The sequence below is a fragment of the Motacilla alba genome, chromosome 4, assembly GCF_015832195.1.
Source record: "Motacilla alba alba isolate MOTALB_02 chromosome 4, Motacilla_alba_V1.0_pri, whole genome shotgun sequence".
In the NCBI taxonomy this organism is placed as follows: Eukaryota; Metazoa; Chordata; class Aves; order Passeriformes; family Motacillidae; genus Motacilla; species Motacilla alba.
The window spans coordinates 35,306,741-35,329,164 of record NC_052019.1 but is presented as its reverse complement, the minus strand read 5'-3'; the positions used below and the strand labels follow the sequence as shown (position 1 = coordinate 35,329,164).

Genomic DNA, 22,424 nt, shown 5'->3' with positions numbered 1-22,424 from the left:
ATGGGCCATGAATCTGTGCTCCAGAAATGTCTGTTTAAAGTAGGAATGTTTGTGAGAGAACATTTTCTCTTCTCTTCCTCCAAAAGAAAATTATTAGAAAAACTCTTCAAAGGGCATGTACAATCTCCACAAATGTTTCCTTCTCTAAAACATTTAAGGCTGAAAAAATCATACTGCTTTCCCATGCCTTTTTTTTTTCCTGAAGAACTACTGTGTTCTACCTCTAAGTTGTGTCTATCTATCCTAACCTTCTGCACATTTTTACCAAAGCATAAACAAAGGAAAGAAACTTTTCATAAGAAAGTGCTTTATTTTAAAAAGTATATTTTCAAATGTAATTTCAGGCCTACTACCTTTGAGATTTATCATTCTTGTACTGCAGAAAGTGCTGGTTTTTGCTGATTTCCCTCATTTAAACATTCATCTTCAAGGTGGGGTATTAAAAATTGATTTCAGCCTTAAAAAATATATACTTGTTTGAAAATATTGAAGAAAAACAGTTGGGGACTACCACCAGCATTTGTATAAAAAAGATTGTATCATTCCAGAAGGGCTTAATAAGAACAGTATCCACAAAAGGGAAGTAAGAAATTACATCTTACACCATTTGCTGAGTCTTCTCGTTTTGCTGCTGCTACAGGGAGGTGACAGAGGCAGAGAAAGAATATGGTGTGCTGTAATTATACCTTGCACTAGAAACTTCCTAGAGAGGTGTTTCCAAGTCCAGTTTAGGACAATTCACTCATTTATCCAAATTAGCCTGAGTGTAGTCTCCAGAGTCTCACAGACTTACTTTTGAACACAATTTATACAAATTATCTTTGAATTATATTCTAAGTTCATTTTCTCCCTTCCATAGGTAAACTACTGATGCAATTTTTCTTGAAAATCTTACATCAACACCAATCCTTGGGGATTCTTTTCATCTGATCATAAATTACTAATTTTGTCTCAAACACAATCCATTTTAGTCATTCAGAGGGGTAGAAGGTTTGCATTTCATCTTACAATGCATACTACAGTGCCGCTACACGCGTTGTGATGGTCCAGTAGGTCTTTCATTCCCTTATTTAACTTATTCTCTCAGACAGCAAGTGTGGCCAAACCCCTGGAGCAATTGGATGTTGTGTTTGTGGTCCATTCTCTCCAGCTGATGTCTGAATGTTTTTAATGCACTTCATATTAAAATGCTTCCCAGAGAAGCTCAAAGAAATTAATTACATCCTTAGAAGGGAAGCAAAAATCTGCAGCAAATATGCATTTAATTGCATGTCACATCCATTGGTACACAAAAGCATTTCAGTAAATTAGTCTAGTGGTACTTATTCACTGGTTCACCAGCAATGGTTAGGTGAATTAATCTCATTACTAGTCTCCTTGATTCTACAGCTGTAAGTAATGGTAATTCATCAGCTTTTAAAACAAAAAATATTCAGTGTAACCATGTAATTAAAGAAGTCTGTTAGGAAGGAAATGATCCTCTAATTGGTGGTGTTGGATCTGATGGTGTCTTGCACTTTGAAAACTTTAGCAATAAGATTTTGTGATACAAAGAAAGCATTCAAAGCCTCTTCTGAGCAATACAGAACTTCATCAAATACATTCGGTAGAATTAATGGGGAAACCAAGCTTTTAATTTGATGAGGTCAGAAGCATTTTTGTAATGGTACAAAAAATGGCTTTTTTTGTAATGGTAATGTCTCTAACTATCTGATCTACTAATTAAGTAGGTAAAGGACTAACAAGATCAGTTTATAGTAAGCAGAATTTGCATGCATTAGTCAAGAGGTACATAAACCTGAACAAAACCCCCTTTTTGAGAGTAGAATGTTCCAGCATGTGACAGCTTAAAATAAAATAAAAAAAAAAAAATAAAGCAAGACTGATTACTGAAGGCCTCAAGCCCATCCAAATTAGAGTGTTTTCCTTGTTTTTACAAAAATAAACCCTGCTATTTTTAGAAAGACAAAAACTGCCTTCAATTTTACACCAAAAAATGTAATACATTAATGTAAAGCATAAAAATTCTAATTTGTTTGATTTTTGGAGATAAGGCTAAGGTTTTTCCAAATTTTTGCACAGTTTATCACTGAAATGCATTTGTTCAGTTAAGTGGCATGGCACAGCTATTCTTTTAAGGTGTGATGTGTTTAAACTGACTGAGATAGTTGTGTCAGAAGAGAACTACAAGTCTCTGTGTTTTTCTGCAATAAAGAATTTTAAATTTGGGAACCTTAAAGATTAGCAAAAATTGTGGAGTGGGAATTCAGAAGACAGGATAAAAAATTTTTAAGCAATTGTTTTTTTAATTTCAATAAAATTTAAACCCAACCTTTTTACTGAAAATTAAAATGCTTCATTGAAAATAAAAGACAAACAGACTTTTCCAATTGGAGGCCATTCACCAGCAATATTTATTTATGAAAATCCAGGGCCATTCTGGAAAGCCAGGAGCTATGTCACGGGGTCACAGCTGCATGGATCCAGTACTGAAAATGACATATTAAATAATCTGTCACTGCTGCTCCATTCTAGCTCACACAGAGATACTTTCTTCTGAGAAACATAAAAAAAACCCCAAAATTAATCTACTTCTCTAAATTATCCTTGGAAGACAAGCTCTTTACATTATCTCTGGTGTGAACTCAGGGTGACTGAACTCCTAGTTTAGATGCCTGAATTAGACGACGTTACCTTCTACCATTCAAGGTTAATACAAGGAGATAATTTTCCTCCAACTCCTTTGTATTCCATTATGAAAATAACTCTATTTGAATAATGATTTATTGGTGAATAAATTAATTTCATTCTGAGGGACAAAAAAAAGTTTCCTATGGTGAAAGAATAGTGGAAGAGGGTGGCATATAATAAAGCTAAAGATAGTAAATGACAGAGAAAGAATTAAATTTGTAATGTGTTAACAAAGACTGAGATTGCAAGTGCATTTCATTGTATTTCTGCTAAAACTGACAATAATGTGTTTCTTGCTAATTAAAGATGCAATCTCTTTTACTTGTTGTAGGTCATAAAATTGACAGTTCATTGTGCAAAAAAAAGCAGATTTTCTTATCCTGCAATGTTTTAGATAAGAATAATTTTATCTGAACAAACACAGAATTCTTAACTCATGTTTGCCAGTGTCATATCAACTAAGAGGAGCAGAAGCATTGTATCACCAAGACTTTAAAAATTATTTTCTAAGAAAAACCCTCAAGAAAATTTGAAATATTTTGTGTAAAATTTAGATTTTCTACTGATTTTTCACAGCTGTGGAGATAAGTAGAGTTGCATCAGGACATATTTTCAGCCAAATTAACAATAGTTATGTGTAACAAAAAAACCCTTTCCATTTTAAGTTCACTAAATATTCGTTCTTTAATATTTTAGTGGCTATAAATGAAAGCTACATTAAGTATATAGGGGATTGCATTTCAATGCAACTATTAAAAAAATATTTTCTTTTAGATTTGAATATTTTTTCAGTTTCAGCTACAGAATTAACAATAACTTTTAGTGCTCATGTAGCTTAGGCGAAGTTTACAAGCATTTTTTTCACATTCCTGATACCTTTAAGCTGCCATATTTTTTTGCATTTATTAATACAGTTGAGAATTCCTGCAGTTGTACAGTCTTCCCCTAGTCATGTTTATCATGGAAGTAAAATAGCTTGTTAAAGTAAACGCATATTTAACACACGTTAAAATAAAGTACATAAATTATGGACTATAGTTTCGAAAAACTTTGTATTGCTGTGGAATGTTTCAGCTCACCTTAACAGAGAGAAAATAAAACAGAATAATGTGATTTAAAGTCTTCTGATTAAGTTGCTCTGTCATGATCTCCATTCTAGTATATTATAGTCTAGATAATGTTAGATTTATATATATTTTTTTAGTTTGTGACTTAGTTCATATATATAAGCACAATGCTTTACACCTTCCTTAGGAAAAAAAATCTCTTAGGGTAAAAGAAGAAAGCTAATTTATCAGCATTCTTCATAATCCTATGGGCAAGGCTTTCTATCTTCATTAAAATATGGATTGAACAAGCTGCAGGTTGTCTCTGTAGTTTTGCCTTGTTGTATAAGACAAATTTATTGTTGCCAGTTTCAGCAATGCAACATGTGAATTAATATATTTTATAAATTAGGACTCTGTTTTGAATATTTTTCATTGTTTTCCCAGAAGCACCTACTCAATATTTTTTTAGTTTGTTGTATAGACGATTTTTATAAATGATCTAAACTCAGATCTTAGTTTCCTGACATTTTTTAATTTATTCAGCCTACTTCTGGGGGAGGAAAAAAGCTAACTCTAAGAGGAGCAGAGAGTATTTCAAATATTCAAACTCTGGCAAATCTCTCACTCTTCCAAGGACCTAATGAATGGGTTTAGGTTTTGACAACTTTATTTTTTAATTAAAAATAGTCAGATCTTCTTCAAATTCAATTAACTTTGGTTTGGGTTTTTTTGATAGATTGCACTTGGCTAAAAGGAATGGAATATTTTTTAAAATATTACAGAATCTGTAAACCACTTATTTATAGTAGTCTGAACTCGCATTATTCTCTCACTATAAAGATTAATTTGTGTATTCACTAAAAAATGCAGAAAAATTATTGGCGTAATGGATAGATTGCAAAATGACCAAGTAAAAGAATTTCTTGTACATTCTATGTTATTACACCAGATATTTTTCTATAAGATATGTCAGGGTTGAATAATTACATTTATTGTCATGGTTAATGCATGATTCCCCTAACCAACTGACCTTGCACAGGACCTGACTGGTGCCTTTCACCACCATAATGGATGGTAATGCAGCTGATGACAATGAGGCAACACAAGACTGAAAGGCAAATTAATGCAAATGAGACTTTTGACTGTAAACTGCTGTTTCTCAAGGCAATTCTTCCTAGATCTAGGAAGAGCCTGTGGAGTCTGCAAACAGAATTCTACAGAGTGTAGCTGCTTTGTGTGATTCTGTATTTAGAATACATTTCAAAATGTCCTTTAAATTGCAGAGATGCTATCACTGAGTTTCTTAGTTCTAATGGATTTTTTACTATTATGGGAGTGCCCCATCAGCTTTACATTTATTAGGTTGCTCTGCTCTCAACAGTATAACCAGAACAGTGTTCACTGAAGAGTACATCTGTTGAAGAGATGTCTTTCTTGTAATCATAATTAACAGCTAATTAAAATGTCATATGTATTTTCTTCCTTTTTTATCTTGTTTTGTTTTAAAAATAGATTTTATGGGTTGTAAACCCTAAACAAAACTGGAAATTGGTTGTTTGCTGTACTTCTTCTTAATTTTTACTATGCATAAAAATTTTCTCAGAAAATCTTATATTAGAACAAAATAATTGAAGTTTATCAAAACTAGATAAAAAATTGATTTTGAATTAAAACTCCAGGTTTGTGAAGACTGAACCACAATTCAATGAAACACTATTCTGTTTGCCTTAGGGAAGCTCTGCTTGTATCAGTCCTGTATCTTGAGTGAGCATGTGAGTCGGCTGTTTAGAAGATTTTACTTTTTCTCTAAAATAAGTTTAATAAAAGTTCCGTTGGAGAAGAGCTGAATATAGCCTGAAAAGTCACTATTTAAAGTATTTTTTCCCAAAATGCTTCTCATGAAATTATTCATTCTGATTAGTTAGCTAATTATAGTGTAGATCTGTGCTCTTGCTAATAATTTAGAGTTTTCAAATAAGACGAAATATTTCTAGTGGAAAACATACTGTTTTCATGAAATAGACTTTTAAGGAAACATATATGTTTCAATGTAGCTTTATGAAATATTGACAGGCTTGGGTGGAATATTGTTCAGTGTCCTTTCTATTTTGTCAGTAACAATCAGTTTTCCAATGTCAATGGAAACTGAAGTTGGAATCTCAGGCTCTAATTTTCAAAGACCCTGAACACCTTCCCCACAGAATTAGGAGATTTTTCTTGCTTTCTGCCACTTAAACTTCATTTAATGCATTAAAAAGTGAGAAAATCTTTTCAGAGCTTTGGAATTTTTTGTGAGACAGGAATGGTGATGCTTAACCAACCATGTTAATTTACATGAGATATGTGGATTAAGTAATTTTTTCCTTTCTATTAATTCTATCTAGGATCAACACTGTAATAAATCAGTTTAAGACTTTCTTTAACAAGAACAGAGTTGAGCTTCAGGGTGATGATGAGAGTGACAGAATTCATGCCACATAATGACAGAACCCAGTATTCCTAATGCATGCACTGAAGCATATTCCTTACGGAATAAGTCAGAGAAAATAATGTGAAGGTTAAAAAAAAAATGCTGCTAGCCTTTCGTGCTTCCTCCAAAATTATCCTGGTCCACTACACGCATTCTCTTTCACACACAGAAAGTGCTGTTTAACTTCCCCTCAGATACATATTTAGTCTTTGCTTTTCTAGTCTTCATTACGGCAGCATCCCCTTAAATTATCATCTCAGTATTAGGAACTTTGTGTAAAGAACTCCAAATAAACTGAGGGAAGGAAGGGTCATGACCCTGAGCTGATCCCCCACTGCTCTCACAAATCCTCCACCAGATGAGTGAGGGGTCCAGGCAGAGCACCCTCTCCACATCCCTGGATCATCATGAAAGCATTGAGGACACTGCCCCCTTCCCAAACAGTGTTAAAGGATTTATTATGTGCAAGACCTGTTTTCTCCTGAAGGAGTCATCCCTGTTGAAAAGGAGGAAAAAGAGCATTCTGTTAACCATTATTTAGGGAATCTGAACAAGTGCCTTTGTGTTCACATTTTGATCACAGATGAAAATCTGAGCACTCTTGGATCCAAAGATATGTGGAAAGAAACAACAGAAACGGGTAAAGAGATGGGGATATTCTGAGAGCTCATTTGCAGTGTGTTAGAATTTGGGGATAGGTTTTGAAGATAAAACATAAAATTTTAACACATGTATGGAGAAACTTCCAAATAGTATTTTTGATTCCATTTCCCCGCTGTATTGTACTTCTTGTAATCACAGATTACTGTCTCAACTGGGGACTTTTCATATTCATTTTATGTGGTAAAAACTTGCAATATTATGTTCAAAACAATTGACTATCATTTTTTGGTGCACAAGAACTGAAGGAAAGTACAAGACATTGTATTCTTCTTCAAGTCTTGCAAATTAAGAGTTTAAGCAAACTCTGACAAATCTGCTCCTTAAAAAAAAAAAAAAAAAAAGGAAAGAAAAAACTATTCGGAAAGAATTCTTTCTAGCAGAATATGGCAATGAAATAACCCACTATGGATTTTAAAAGTCTTTTAGGGGATGTATTCCAGATATGATGCTGGAATCTGCCCACAGTGAATTTAGTTCTAATACTCCTGAGTCAGAGGTAATGGATCTGACCCAACAGCATCAGAGAAAGCATCCCACAGATGCACATCCCTTCACAGAAGTTCTATATGTGTGCTTAGGCACAGAATGGACATTTATCCTAGAACACAGGAGTTAGGCACAACTTCACTATGTGAAGTCAGATTGATTTCAAGGTGTTTATTTTATTTTTGCCAGCAATCTACCACTTTGTGACCTTTATTTTATCTAGTAGGGCACACTTAGCATATATATTGCTCACAAATCTGGAAGTTCAGTTGGTCCCTGAAGATGTCTTAGCCAACCTAACCCAGAGAATGGACTGGACTCTCCTGTGCATTACTGAATCTCATAAAGGACAGTGCAGTTCCGAACCTTTATGAAACTACAAGACTTAGAAAAAAAAAATCAAGATCCTTTTAGAAATTGAGAATCCCACTATGCTTCTATGCCAGAACATTATAAACCAACTTTTCACAAAATAGTCCCTAAACTCAGTCCCAAAAGAGTCCCTAAGTGCTATGTCCCACTAAGATGTAAAGTCAAAATAGTTTTAAAGAGAAACAAAAGAAAAGAAACCTATGAGAACCATGTTGGTATAACTGCCAGGTATTAGCCAGGTATTTCTGCTGAGTGGTTATTTGTGAAATTAAAATTAATTAAAGTTAAATGTTGATAAAAATCATACAAAATTGTTAACAGGCAATTTTGTAGAACGTCATCTATAAATTTGCATGTTCTGGTACTTGTGGATCCTCAGAGGTGCTAGGATTACATTAGGTTCACATTTTACCTTTCAAAAAGGGAAAATGTATTTGGAATATTTTTTACAAGGAACTGGAATTCTAGACATAGTGGAGTCTTAACGTAAACTGTACGTATGAAGCCTTGAGCAATGCTGTGATGAACAGCATAAGCCAATATATTTTTAAACATGTTTATATATATCTACCTATCTTATATCAAAGAGAGAACACAACAAAGAGCAAATTATTAAGATAATAGGTGATGTGGTTATTACAACAGCTTGAATTTTATTAGAGGAAGAAAATGAGTTTGCTTTTTTAAATTTCATAGCTGTTTTGATTTTGCTTATGGTACTTTTCCTAAATTAGTTTTAACTGCAAGAATGTAACCATGCAGGTTAATAGCAATTAACCTAAGTAACAGTTTAAGAAAATTTAGTACTCCTGTGTTCTACTCTTTTGCTTCACCAGAAGAGCCTTGGGATAATCTGCTGCCTTGCTTTCTTCTCTAACCATTGATTGGTATTACTCAGTAGCCTCACTACTTGTGGAGCTCCACTATTTCAAGAGCCCCATCAATGACCATGATCATGTCAGACCAGAGTGTTCTTGAAAATTTCTACCTTTTCTGTGGTCTTAAACTGTTTCCCTTGGAAACTGCATTTTGCTAATGTTTCATGTCACCAGAAAGAAACTTCAGTAATAAGGATATTGAAGAGGACTGATCCTCCTTAGGGGAGTTCCTACCTGGAAACAGCCCTGACTCTCCCTGCTGTACCCACTCATTTTGTACATCAGCGGTAAGCCCAGAGAAGTAGCAGTGCGGTATGTGATATGGAAGGATTGTATAAAAATTTGGGAGTGTGGAGTCACTGTTCCTGCAGATGTTTAATGAAAGACTGGATGTGGAACTAGTGCCATGGTCTAGTTGACATGGGGATGTTCATTCAAAGGACTTGATGATCTTGGAGGACTTTTCCAACCTAATTCTGTGATTCTGTGATTCTGTTCATTATGTGGAAAGTCCACTTAAGTGTAGATCGGGTGTTATTATCCTTTTTGCTGTTGTATTCAATAACGTGTGTTGGAGCAACTCATTAGACACCTGACTGGAAATGTAACAATGAAATGCATTCTTTGATACTTGTATAAATACATACCATCTATATATTTTTCTCATTATTTCTTTTTATTGTCACTTCTTACACTTCCAATGCCACACCATCTAAAGGCAAAAAGGACAGCCAGAAAGGACAATATTGCCTCAGAAGCCATAAAAAATAATAGATTATGCTCAAAAAAAAAGTACAGTCTTTAAGATTCTCACCCTTTTTTCTTGACTTTACAGTGCAAACTATTCTGCTTTCTGATGCTCTTCTCATTCTGTTTTGGTCCTGCATTCTTGTTAAACATAGTTTTTTACAGTGTATTTTCCTCCTCTCTGAGATGTTCCCTTTTTGCTGGTAGTTGATATCCTCAAAAAGGTGCCTTTTACTTGACCTATTCATGATGCCTATATATCAGTGAAAGTGATATCTTCTATTTCCTATCTCCCTTCACTAATTCTTTCACTAAACATCATGAAGTTTAGTAGGAAAAGCAGTAAAGAGGACAAGAAGCAACACCACACAAAAGGGCTCTTCATCATTCATTACTTGAGAAAAGCTGATTTGCAGGAATAATTCCCTATAGGTATTATTACATAATGCTCAGTAAGGTCATTCGAAGCCTGTATTCTGAATCTGTTGAAATAAGAAGCTCTAATCTTGTAAAACTTTTTATTTTCTCTGATTATTATGATTTCAAGGATGCCTGGACAAAAGTAATATTATAGAGGAGCTATTACATTTATCATCATACATAAGCACAGCACTTATCTCACAATATTACTTGCTTTCAGTTGGCTAGGAATTAATTAAAAAAAGCTGAAAAGTAGGAAAAAGTCACTAGCACTGTAAGAATTGAAAGATGCATGGTTTTAATTGAAATTTCTGTGTTATTTAGTTTTCTTAAAGGTTATAGTACTATAAACACAAAAAATATACATAATATATAAATATATAATCCTTTCCTGAAATTATAAAGATGAGAATCACTTAGAAAAATCACCAAGTTTTTATAAAGACTGGATAGCTAAAGCACTAATCAAATTTTTACTCATGAAGAGTAAAAATTGTACCTATTTGGTACAAAAGAATTTCAGTGTCTTTAGTGATATAGTTGAAATACAAGAGAAATTGGTAGAGCTGAAATACAAGAGAATTTGAATTACATATTCAAATAAGGGGTCACAAAACCCCTTTATGTCACTTTTTTCTGAGTTTTGGAAAATACAATGCTTCCCTAAAGGTACTGATGGAGAGTTTTGGAAGGACCCTTCATCACAGGAGTTTGATTGACTGGGCTCAGTGTGAGCTCTGGTAACTCAGCTTTGAAACAGAACTGTTGATTTTGTAAAACTCTCAGCAGGGGTTCACCTCTCTTCTCTGAGGACTTGTGTTTGCTTCTTTTAACTGTGTTTGTTTTTCCTTCTTTTATTCACCCTCAGAAGTGCTGGGGAGATTCTCGTGGGCTCTGTACGAGCTAGTGTGCAAGCATACTTTCACCCCGTCTTGTACCTTCATCATTTTGATCGTGAGCCTGACCTGCTGATCTGACCCTTTGGCTTTGACCTTGGGCATACCTCTTCATTACCACCTTTGCCCATCAATTTGAACTTTTGAACTGTTCTTCTCCTGCACAAGTGCTGTGGGATTGCAAACTTTTATGGCAGAATCCTGTTCCTTCCTGCAGTGCTGTAAGTCTGATCTCCCACCTTGCCTACCCTTCCTTTGCTACTCCCTGAGATGTGCTAAGTGCTTTTCATGGAACCTGGAGTCTGTCAACTGATTTATTCCACAGAAATTATCTTTCATATTATGTCTGGGCTGCCGAGGAAAGGTGTTGTGCCTCAGTGCTGTCATCTTGCTTTAGTAGATTTTCTTTTACCCACTTTTATTCACATCTTGATTTGGTAACTTTTATTTCTTGAGTAGCATTTTAAGTCTAATTATTAACGTACTAATAAGCTACTGGAGCTTCATTATAACACCTGAAAATCTTTATTTTCAAAGATGTTTGTGATGCTATGTCAGAATTAATAGTTTTTAGCTGTTGTATTTTTTCTTTTCATTATTTGAAGGAACTAATGCGGCCTAAAGGATAATGACTTCTGCCTCTTATAGCTGTTCACCTGAAATCAATTTGCAATGAAACGCAGGACCAATTTCAAAATCAGTTAACCTTAAACTCAGATATACCCCAAAGCTAAGTTGCATGGAGGTTTTTCCCACAAAAATCTGTTTTTTAAGAGCAATTATCTGTGTCTGCGATACTGTTTTCTGCAATATAAGTTCAATGGAATAGTGAAAAGAACAAGGAAAGAGGCAAGAGTCTAATTGTAGCATGATTCTTAGTCTATGCTAATATGGATAAATGATGAAATACCATATTGGGAGAATCTATTTTTTAGTTCCCCAGTGCAACCTACCTTTTCATGCTGTTCTTTCCCCATACACATAAAATAGATACACTACACTCTCCAAGGAAAAAGCAAACCCCTGTCAAGTCCCCGGCAGCGTAGTTCTAACAGATCAGAGCTGGTGTCCATGAAAGTTCCTGAGCTGTTATGAAACTGATTTTGACTCACAAATCTGATCTTCGCATGTACTCTACAAATATGATCTTGCTTTTTCATGACCTTTTGTAATTCAGGCAAATCCAGAGGATGTTTTGTTAACACTATTACTTTATTGAAAACTCATGAGAATACTCAGCCTTAGACATTACTATAACTTCAAACTATATCTCAGATTCTTTTTTTTCTTTCTTTGGTAGTAAATTACAGTTATTTTAAGGCTACATTACATTATTTTCCCTAGATTTTGCCTCTTTTTTGCACCTGGACCCTCTTAGTATCACACTCAGGCTCAGACTGGCAGTAATATTAATAAGTAATAGTTTTTTTATTTTGGTTCTGATGATAGATTTTCTCTCTATCCTCAAGTATATTGCATAAACCAGTGTTATGTGCTTTAACCATTGTTCTTTCATGTTTAAAATCGATTAATACCTTATCAATATGTTTGTTTATCTATGACATAACAGTACAAACATGCAAAAGACTACAGATAATCACAAAATCATTGAGGTTGCAAAAGACCTCAAGATCATGAAGTACAACCTTTGACTGAACACCACCTTCTCAACCACAGCCCTAAGTGCCATGTCCAGTCATTTCTTGAACACCTCCAGGGATGGCGACTGCACCACACCCCTGGGCCCATTCAATGCTTGACCACCCTTTCCATGAACAAATTCTTCCTGATATCTAATGCGAATCTTCCCTGGCACAGCTTGAGGCCATTTCCCCTTGTCCTGTCACTTGTTGCCTGGGAGAACGAGCTGATCCCCACCTTGCTACACCCTCCTTTCAGGGAGATGTGGAGAGCAATAATGTCCTCCTGAACCTCCTTTTCTCCAGATTAAACAACCCCAGCTCTCTCAGCCACTCCTCATAAGACTTGCTCTCTAGACCCTTTCCCAGCTTCATTGCTTTTCTAATTTTTTTCCACATCTTTCAGAGATCAAATAATTAGATCCTATAATGACCAATATACATTCTTGTTTCAGTCATTGCAATTTGAAGGATCTTTTGATGTGGAATGAAAAATGAGTTATTAAAAAAAAATAAATCAGGTGAAGTTTCTTCTTGTTAAGCATGCATCTCAAGACTTTGCTCATTAAAGTAGCAAGTCTAAATTTACACTGAAAACCATCTTTTTTTCCTATCTTCACAGGCATATAATTTAAACATTAATTTTAAATAGCCTCAGGGCTGTTGGACAAGTAATGAAGGCTTTTCTTGTTAGTTTCATTCAGTTTTCTCACACAGCCTTTAGTTTCCTAATGAAGAACAGAGAAGTTTCAAAGTTGCAAGATGTAAGAGAGGATAACATCATTTCTTCCAAAATGTGTGAGCAAATAAACCACTTTGACTGTTCCTAGAAATCCATAGCACATCCATCTTCTCATCAAGTATGATACAGGTGCTAAGGCTGGAGTCTGTGTCTAACAAAGAGTAGAAGCAGCATTCTATTATTCCCTGTTCCCTTTGCTCCAATGGAAATCATTTCACAAGGCTTAAGTTGGAAAATAAATAGAAATAATGGTTCCAGAAAAGTTGAGAATTTTACAGGTTTTCATATTTTAACCTTTTTTCACATTTTTTTTCCATTTTTAAAGCATGGAGAAGACTCCTATGTGTTTTGAACTGGCTCAGGTTTCTCATGTTTTATTTCTAGACCTAAAGTCATCAGCAGTCTCTATCTTGAGATTGATATGGAAGATAAACATGGATTCTGAGCAGCTTTCTGAACTCTTTCTCCAACCATACAATCCATGCGCACAGTAACTATGTTCATTATCATAACGTGACCATTTAGGAGCAAAAGGGTATTACAATACCACAGTTATCTAGATGTTGAATAGTTTGAATTTATGCTACATAAGATATCTGCATATGTTTGGAAACAATTCAGTATTAGTACAGATTTATGTGAAGCAAAATACCTGACTTTATAGCTTTATAACTGACTTTATAGCTTTTTTCCCCTTTGGAATAAATGCTTTTTCATTGTTAAAATAAAGGATGAACAATTCAACAGTAGGATGGCATTTGCATGGAATAATATGCAGAGGAAAAATAAGCTCCATAACTACACTGAAACAGAATAATAAGAGCTGCAAAATTTAAAGTGTAATATACATGCATCGGCTCTTCCCTCACAGTGCCAGTCTCATACCATGTGACCAAGTTTCTCTAAATCTCTTTCTTTTGGCACAATTACAATAAAATTGCATTATAAAATACTTATGTTACATATGTTGATATGCGATTAAATTACCTTCAAAATGGAAAGATTTGCTATAAACCTGTGAGCACCTGTGAAGTGTGCTATCATTGTGGGGCAATACATGCTGCTGACTTAACTTCGTGGTTATAAATCCCTTACACGTATAATCCACAAACTCTCTTTTCAAATTTCAAAGTTTCATTTTTTTTGTCTGTTAAATAACAATGTGATTCTTAAAACAGTCAGGCACTGTCATGTTATATGCCATAGTTTGTTTATTGTGATACAGAGCTAGCATGTTTGTCGATAACAAGCATAGCCAATTGCATTAGCAGTGAATATATGACAGTTAATTCTCTTTCTTTACATGTGTGATTTTTCTTTTTAAGTTTTCCTTCATGGAAGACTCAAGTTCATTTTAGCCTGGTATCACCACACTTCTATGTGTTGTGAGCTATGTGTTAAAAGAATGCTTAAACTGATACAGTAACATCACTTTACCTGCTGGGCTGAGAAAGCTGTATGAATCTCAGTCTTCTACTCAGGTCATAATTTATGGATATGTTGCCATCTTTCATAATACAAATCCTAGACTGTCGGTAGCACAGCAAATGCTTTCCCTCTTAAGGGAACTTCTGTAGACCATATCCTCTCAGAAGCACTCAGCTAGTGTTTCTCTGTTTCTGCACAAGACTTCTGACTTAACGCAATCTATGATTTTCCTTTTGCTGAAAAGAACTGACAGTAATAAAGAAGTCTATATATTCCCAACTCAGATCATCTTTTGTAACTTTTACATATAGGCACTTTGCACCTTAAGAATTTCCAATACAATTCGGGTTACAATTCCTGCTAAAAGCAGTGATAATTTTCACAGATCTTACAGGGAAACTCTGTCTCCGAGCAAGTGAAGGAAGTACACAACCTCCTGCTTGTAAAATGCAAAATGAGATTCAGGACAGCGCAATGTTATGAAGCCGTTCAGGAAGCGTGGAGCTCACGCATTTAGTTTCTGTGCCCACAGCCTGGCTGCCCAAGGTAGCCGGGCGTTCGTGGTGAGGAAAGGCAGTGACCGCGGCTGTCCGCACCTGTCCCAGGCGCTCCAGCTGCCGACACCCGGGAAGGGGGACACCTCTAGTTCCCCAAAGAAAGCAACTCACCTGAGCAGTACCGCAGCTTCCCACAGATAAAACCCCGAGACAGCGGCGCGGAGGTACCTAATCCGGGCCATGCTGCTCGGAGAGGCGGCGGAGCCCGGCAGCGGCGGTGTCGGAGGCATCGGAGGGGCTCCGCGGCGCGGCTCGGCGGGCGCGGGCGGCGCGGCTCCCGCGGGCGGGCGGGAGAGCGGGCGGGAGGCACCCCAGCACCCTGGAGAGCTCCGGCGGCTCCTCGCCCGCCGCCCGCCTCAGCGCCTGGCGGCGCCCCGCGCCCTCCCGCTGGGCCCCGCCGCGCCCGCCCCGCCGCTCCGCATCGCAGCCCAGCGGGAGCCTAATCCCAGCCGCGGCGGCGGCGCCGAGCCGCGGCGGCGGCGGGAGCCCCCCTGCCCGCCCGGCTGCCCCCGGCTCCTGGCAGCAGCCGGCGCTCCGCCGCCGGACGCATCCCGGGCACGGGGCGCGCCGCGGCCGGCGGCGGGGCGGGCGGGAGGCTGGGCGGGGGCCGCTGAGGCCGCCCCCCGCTGAGCGCGGAGGGCGCGGGGCGGGACCGGGCGCGGCAGCGGCGGCGGCGAGGGGCGCCCTGGAGGGGCTGCCCCGGGAGCGGGGGGTGCGGCTCCGCTGGGGCTGGCTGTGCTCAGAACGGCCCCTGCCCGAGCGCCTTCCCTGCCGCGGGACAGGGGCGGCGGAGTCGATGCCTACACGGGGTAGCGACCCTCAGAGAGGTCGGGTGAACTCACTGAGCCTCGGGTCTCGGAAAAGATTGGGCAAAGAGGGGCGCTTCAGCTTTGCCTGTAGGTCTGGGGTTAGGCTTTTTCTTAGGAAATGGGTGAGGGGGTGTGAGAAACCTGCCTCTGTATTTCAGCCTCTTCTTTTAAAATACAGTGCTGATTAACACAGAAAAAGTATTCTATTCTGTTCTATTTGACTTTTTCAATTAAAAGAGAAAAAGATGATGTAGAGCCATTGGGTGGGCTAATAGGGAAACCCAAAGAGTCTGAAAGTTTGACTGGGAAGGAGAGTGGAAGGGATTATGGGAAGGAATAAGGGAAAGAACATCTTAAGAGGGAAAACGGAAAGTTATTAATGAGAACACGAGGGCCAGAAAACAATGTTACAAGTACAGGTGGCAGTAGGAAAGTGACATGATTACATTTATTGTCAGAGAAACCAAACTTTTCAGGCAAACCATGTGCTGCTTTCCTTAGTAAGGGTAAGGCTTTATGAGTTGATATTAAGAAATATTATTTGAGAAATTCTTGTGGGAATCGTGGTTTGTGAACCATAATATGAAGGATTTGTCATGAAGGGCTACACCTGGAGAAGGGCAGAAGGGGAAAATGTGTATGGGATTATAAAGTAGGGCTGCTCTGTGAACCTAAAAGACCATGGCCTTTGAACAGCAATATTGTGCCAGGGAGAGCCAGAGTAAAGAGAAATCTGGGAGGACCAATTCAAGACACAGCTCTGCACTTATGAACAGCATCTGACTGGGCCCATCTCCCTCTCCTTGACTGCCTCAGTATGATCTGCCTGCTTTATTTCCCTGCAGCCACTAAACAGGAAACACTAACTGTTAGATGGCAGCCCCAATACTTGTGCAGCTCCAATAGCTGCACAGCCCACAGGATTATCTCATGCTAGACTCTTATTAAAACTATTAAAAAGCCATAGAAAACTTGAATGCCAAAGATGGAAGCACATGTGGAAAAAGGCAAAGGTTCAGCAAGATAAGGCACATGAAGCAAAGAAAAAGAAACTGAAATTTGAGGGAAGTATAATAAATTCATTACAGAAAAAAGAAGATGAAAAGAAAGAGAGTTAAATAGAGAAAAACTTTTAACACAGAAAAAACCCCAATTAAAAGGTCATCAAGTACAGGAGATGCAGGAAAGAAATAAGAAACAGGGATTTTATGCATTCCTTATATCCAAAGATAGGTGTGACTTAGAAATAAGGTGTTTCATTAGAAACCTTGAAACTGATCACATGTTCCAGCTGCAGGTATATTGTCTTTTTCTTTTTTTAATTTAAAAAAATACCTCCAAGTGACTTTTGCCACAGTTCTTAATTTGCATTGTCCATTTTCACAATATTGCTATTCTTTTATTTAGCTCTTCTTCAAGGTTGTTCCAAGCAGGTATCATTAAATATTAATGCCTACCACACATTTTAGAACCAATTGGGATTTCTCTGTTGATACCTATCAAGTGTATGGCGAAGAATGCACTAGAATATCACTAACAAATTTTCCTCCATTCCCTGAACTTTTAAATTAGTAGTGGTTACATAAAGGAAAGCATGCTCTAAGTTTCTACGTCCACTTTGCAAAAAGTTGATCCTTTCATTTTTATTTCTCTGTAGCCCTGAATGTCAACAATGATCATGAAAGAAACTTGTTTAAACCTTCAACTGAAAACACAATAGCAAACAAACGAATCCCTCTGTTTGCTCAGGGACAGTTTGTCAATGCAGGTGCTCTGCAGAATCAGTGGAGTACTTTCTTTCTGTATTTAGAAGAGTTGATTCCACTCTTTTCTCTTAAAATGAGTATGCAGTGAGGCTGCTTCTCCAGGATCTATTTTTCTTTGTGCATTATGTACTTCAACAGTGAATTGGTCTCATTTAATTTATTTGCACTGAGGCAAATGCATTTTTTTTAAGGTGCTATTAGTTGAAACTACCATCACGAACTCTCAATGACTCCAATAGGAACAGTTCTGTTAATTATAAATGCAGGCTATACTTTAGATATGCAGAGTTCAAGCTTCTCAAAATCCTTTTGGGAAATATATATGCTTGCTTGTGCTTTAGGTATCCAGTTTACCGTTGCGATACTTTATTCTGCTAAATGAGGCTGTTTTCAAACTTTTGAAAATTTTCTGCTGGTAGTGTTGAATATTAAAATATTCACAGTGAATTAAAACAGCACAGCTTGATATATAAAAGGTTCCAATTCAACAAACCACTACTGTTGACTTCAAACTCTGATAAAATATTTCCTAATGGTTTTAATTCATTATATTATTTTAATTACCATCCTTTTAGTCTTTCCATATCATTGCTGGTAGACTTACTTGCTTATTATATAAAGCTTAACTAATGGCTGTGTTCCATCTTTAGAAGATCTTTATGGTATCTTTTGGTACTTCTGGCGGTTATAGTAGATTGAAAAATGAGATTTGTTTAAACATATATTTTAAAACCAGCATCTAGAAACCAGAACTTCTGTCTCAAATATTATTTTTGTTAATTTATATAAAAAATCAAATAATATTGCTCATAATTTAAAACATGGTAACCAATGTGTGTCACATGCATACAAAACTGAGCTGCCTTATTTATTTTCAGTAGTATTAGAGGTGAAGTACATTCTTTATAAATGGAAAACATCAGTACGTTGAAAAAAAGTTTTCACCAAAATATTCTGAAATTAATCTCTAATTCTCCTTACAACTAGTGGGCTGTATAGATACTATGTCTCTGGTTCAACCATGATTTAGGTATATATGAAAGTAAATCACTTGTATTTATGAGCTTGAAAAGTGTTCACCAGGAGTAGCCTGTGAGGCAAAAATGGTTTAAGGTTACTGGAAGAAGATGCTCCTAATGACAATCGTAACAATTTTTTTTTTTTTTTTTTTTGCTCCAAAAATGAGGATACTGAAAAACTTTGTGTATTAGGACAACAAGAAATAGAATAGGTCAATATTATAGTCTATGTCAGTTTATTAACACACAATTTATACAACTGAATGCAAGATAATGTAGCTACTTCAAGTTATTCACACAGAGGAACCAAAGTGCAAGTATGGGTAGAAGGATTAATTAATGTGCTTTTTGGTGTGATAGCATTATTCTGGAATATTAAGAAAAACTAAGCATACTTGTAGTCATGAGAAGTTATTATTATCATTTTAGTATGACCATTCATAAACACATTATGGTTCAGTATGCTTAATCATCCTGTTAAAAGGCTGCTGACAAATGTCAAAGGTTTATGAAAAGAGCTACAAGAATGCTACAGCTTGGAATACTTTTTAAAATATGAGATTAAACTTCATCTTGTAAAAAACTGAAAGGTCTTTAGACACCTGCATGAAGTAAAAGAAATTGTGAAGTGATGGTAAAATTTTTGAAGTTTGAAATAATTACAGGTAGTAAATTGGCAAGACTGGAAGCTGATAAAACATGAATTCAGCATGTAAAAAGAATACTCTTACTTTGAAGCAATTAAATTATTAAAATACCTAAAAAATGAACACAACTGATCACCTTTAAAGTGTTTAGATTGTGGGCACTTGTATGTTCTGGGTTTGGTCCAGAAGCCACTGGGTAAATCTGACGATGCTTGAGATTCAGTTCAAGTCAGCCATGGCTCCAATGTTAAAACATGTGAAACTATGAATTCCAAATGTTTTATAATGATATATTCAGCTACAGAGTTAGAATTATTTACTTTCTTATAAGATTGGCTTCCAAACTGACAGCTGAAAACCCCACATATCATAATGGTAAGGAATAAAGACCTCATGTATGTAGTCCTTACCACACTTGCATTGCCACTTTGAACATTCTAGCATTTAAAGAGGGTGTTGTGATGGGATATGACATCACTGTAGTTTTAGATACTGGTTTTACTGAGACATGTTTGATTATGTTAATTAGTCTGGCTTTCTCAGTACACAGGATTCCCCAGGATGTAATTCATTCAAGTGTGAAACCCCAGAGGCTTTGACCTATTACTAAAAACAAAACTACAAATAGAATATATCTTTTCCAATAAACACAGTCCTAAAATAGAAAGGCCATTTTTAAAATATGAGAGTAACTTCAATATAAAGAAAAATTTAGTACCTCAACAAGCAAGAAAAGGCTTAGAAATGTATTTCAGTCTCTAAAAACAAAGTGGAGTCTCTATGAAATAATTTGCTGGACAGTTTTCTCTAAAAAATGAAATGTGTGTGTGTTCACCACAAGGCTGAAACATAGCATTCTGAAAATGCATTACCTCAAAAGTAAGACTTGGGATAGCTAAAATAAATAGGCTTTTTGGCCATTGCATTTAATTGTGGGGTGCATAAAAATAAACTGTTTCTAATTCATGGTTGATTAAACTTTCAATCTTTTAAAAAAATGTGAAACCTCAGACTGCATGTATTTTTCTTCAGATTTTTTTTTCTTCTCAAACACATTCTACCTTTAACCTTAATTCTCATAGGTCAGATGGAGTTCCTGAGTTCTAGTGGCAGCAGTTTTATCCATCATGATCTTTGGATCTGTGCTAATCTGTGTGAGACAGCAGTATCTGGAGAGGTGTGTTATGGTAGTAACAGAAATTAAAATGCAGATAAATGGTCTATATTTTACTCTTAGTGTAAGATCCCAATCAATGTTAAGAGTTTTTTCAGTGTAATATGTAAATTTTATTTCAGAGTAATAATATGTCACATGAAAACACTCCCCATCCTGTAAATAACAGGTATATACATAAAAATACCACCAAGTTGTCTGATATAAAAATATAGTTAAATATTATTTAAAGTTACAAAAAGTGTCTGTATATATTCACTTTATAGGAAGACAACTAAGAAAGGATATAAATGCAGTATAAGTTTGTACTTCAAAAGTTGTCATCACTGAAAAGAAGTTCTGAGGTGTACCTGATCTGTTGTCTGTGGTGCCTTTACTGCCTTGGAGCAAGATCTGATCTTCTCTTTATGTGTTTATAATTTCTGTTAGAAAATAAGAATCAATGGGAACTTAGTATTTTCTCTCTGTTTTACAGAAAAAGATATCAGAAGAGTCTATAAAGAGGGTAGAGATGCCTATGAACCATTGTGTGCACAGTTCAATCAAAAGCAGAAAGATTTCCAAGGTAATTTCATACTTTGTATGAAACGCTCCATTAATTAATCAAGGGTTCAATCCATTTAACTCTGCTTAGCTCAAAGCAAGTGAGCTGTTCTGCTGGAGTCAGCTGCCCTGTGAGTGTTTTGCTGGCTCAAGCCTCAAGGGAGACCATTCCTGCTAGTTAGTGAGTGCTCTTTTTTATAAAAAATTAATTACTCCATGTAATCGTATTAGAACAATTCTTAAATATCCAGAGCCTGTCATTTTCCCAGTGTGAAACTTTCAGTTTTTTCTATTTGCTTGGGTGTTTGGTTTTTTTTAAATTCACCCATGGGATAGTTTTGCTTGCAAAAAATTAACAGAGAAGCATATTGTACCTGTGCAAATTAACTCCCACGGATTTTGACACTAGAAATATGATTCCTTGCATGTGTAAACATAGTAGGGGTAGAGACTATTTTTTAATATAGTTGAAAATCTGTGGGTCTTGTAGTGAGTAGACTTATAATGAGGATGTCTCAATGCTTTATATTTAGGTTGTGTTGATTTTTGTGCCTAAAGAAGGGGTTTAGATAGATATTTTTGAAATCTGTTTAGGCTGGACTACCTTTGTTTCTACTGAAGTATTATAAATTAAAATGTTAAAAAACCCATGGAAACCCCAAACCAAACTACTTTCTAAAGGCACTTCTCAGTGACCATGAAGAGATGCAGCAAAGTCATAGTGACAGCAGGTGTACATGAAAAGAGAGGAATGGACATCCAGATCTTCTTATCCTGCCATTCTTTACAGCATTTTCCTTGTTCATCTTAAGAGTATAAAGATTTTTCAGTACATCCTGGGAGTAAGAAACTCATGTGTTTAGGGAGAGAGTAAATACTAAAGACATAAAATGGTGGAAAATCTCCCAGTGATTGTTCTCTCCTTCTTGCTGTGGTTTGTGCTCAGCTCCTTCCTACTGGCTGTACAGAATACATCATCATAAGGATAAAGAAAGGACACCAATCTAGTAATGATATTATGAGCTGTGTAAGTATTCAATAACCTTTAGATTCCTGTATGACATAAATAGGTTGCAGAAGATCCTTTTTTCCAGGAGATCTGGAAAGTGATTCCAAAATGTAAGACCTGGGCAAGCTTAGTTTGGTAGCTGGCTGTTTCTTTATAAACACTATTACTCAAAACTGATTCTCAGGGTTGTGAATGAAAACCAAACTATTAAACTATTTTTTCCCACTTTTTCCTCAGTAGCTTTTCTTAAAAAAAAATTACATTTATTGACCTTTATTTCAGCTAATTAATTTACTGTAAAATGGGTTATTTTTGTGATAATCAATTACATTACATTGGTTTTACATTAATTACTTTTTATATGGAATGAGCGCTTGATAACATATTTTGACTTTTTTATAAGGGCTTGGATCACTGG

General features: G+C 36.3%; 1 protein-coding gene across 2 annotated transcripts in view; it reads right to left on the bottom strand.

Moving 5' to 3' along the window:
• GLRA3 (glycine receptor alpha 3) overlaps positions 1-15,620 on the bottom strand; it is an 87,576-nt gene extending 71,956 nt beyond the window's left edge. The window contains exon 1 of one of the 2 annotated variants that reach the window (XM_038135466.1): positions 15,151-15,620. In XM_038135466.1, coding sequence (XP_037991394.1) covers positions 15,151-15,269 — 119 coding nt within the window. In that variant the 5' untranslated portion in view covers positions 15,270-15,620. The remainder of the gene's footprint in view (positions 1-15,150) is intronic. The other variant, XM_038135465.1, reaches the window with a different exon arrangement.
• Between the last annotated feature and the right edge of the window lie 6,804 nt (positions 15,621-22,424).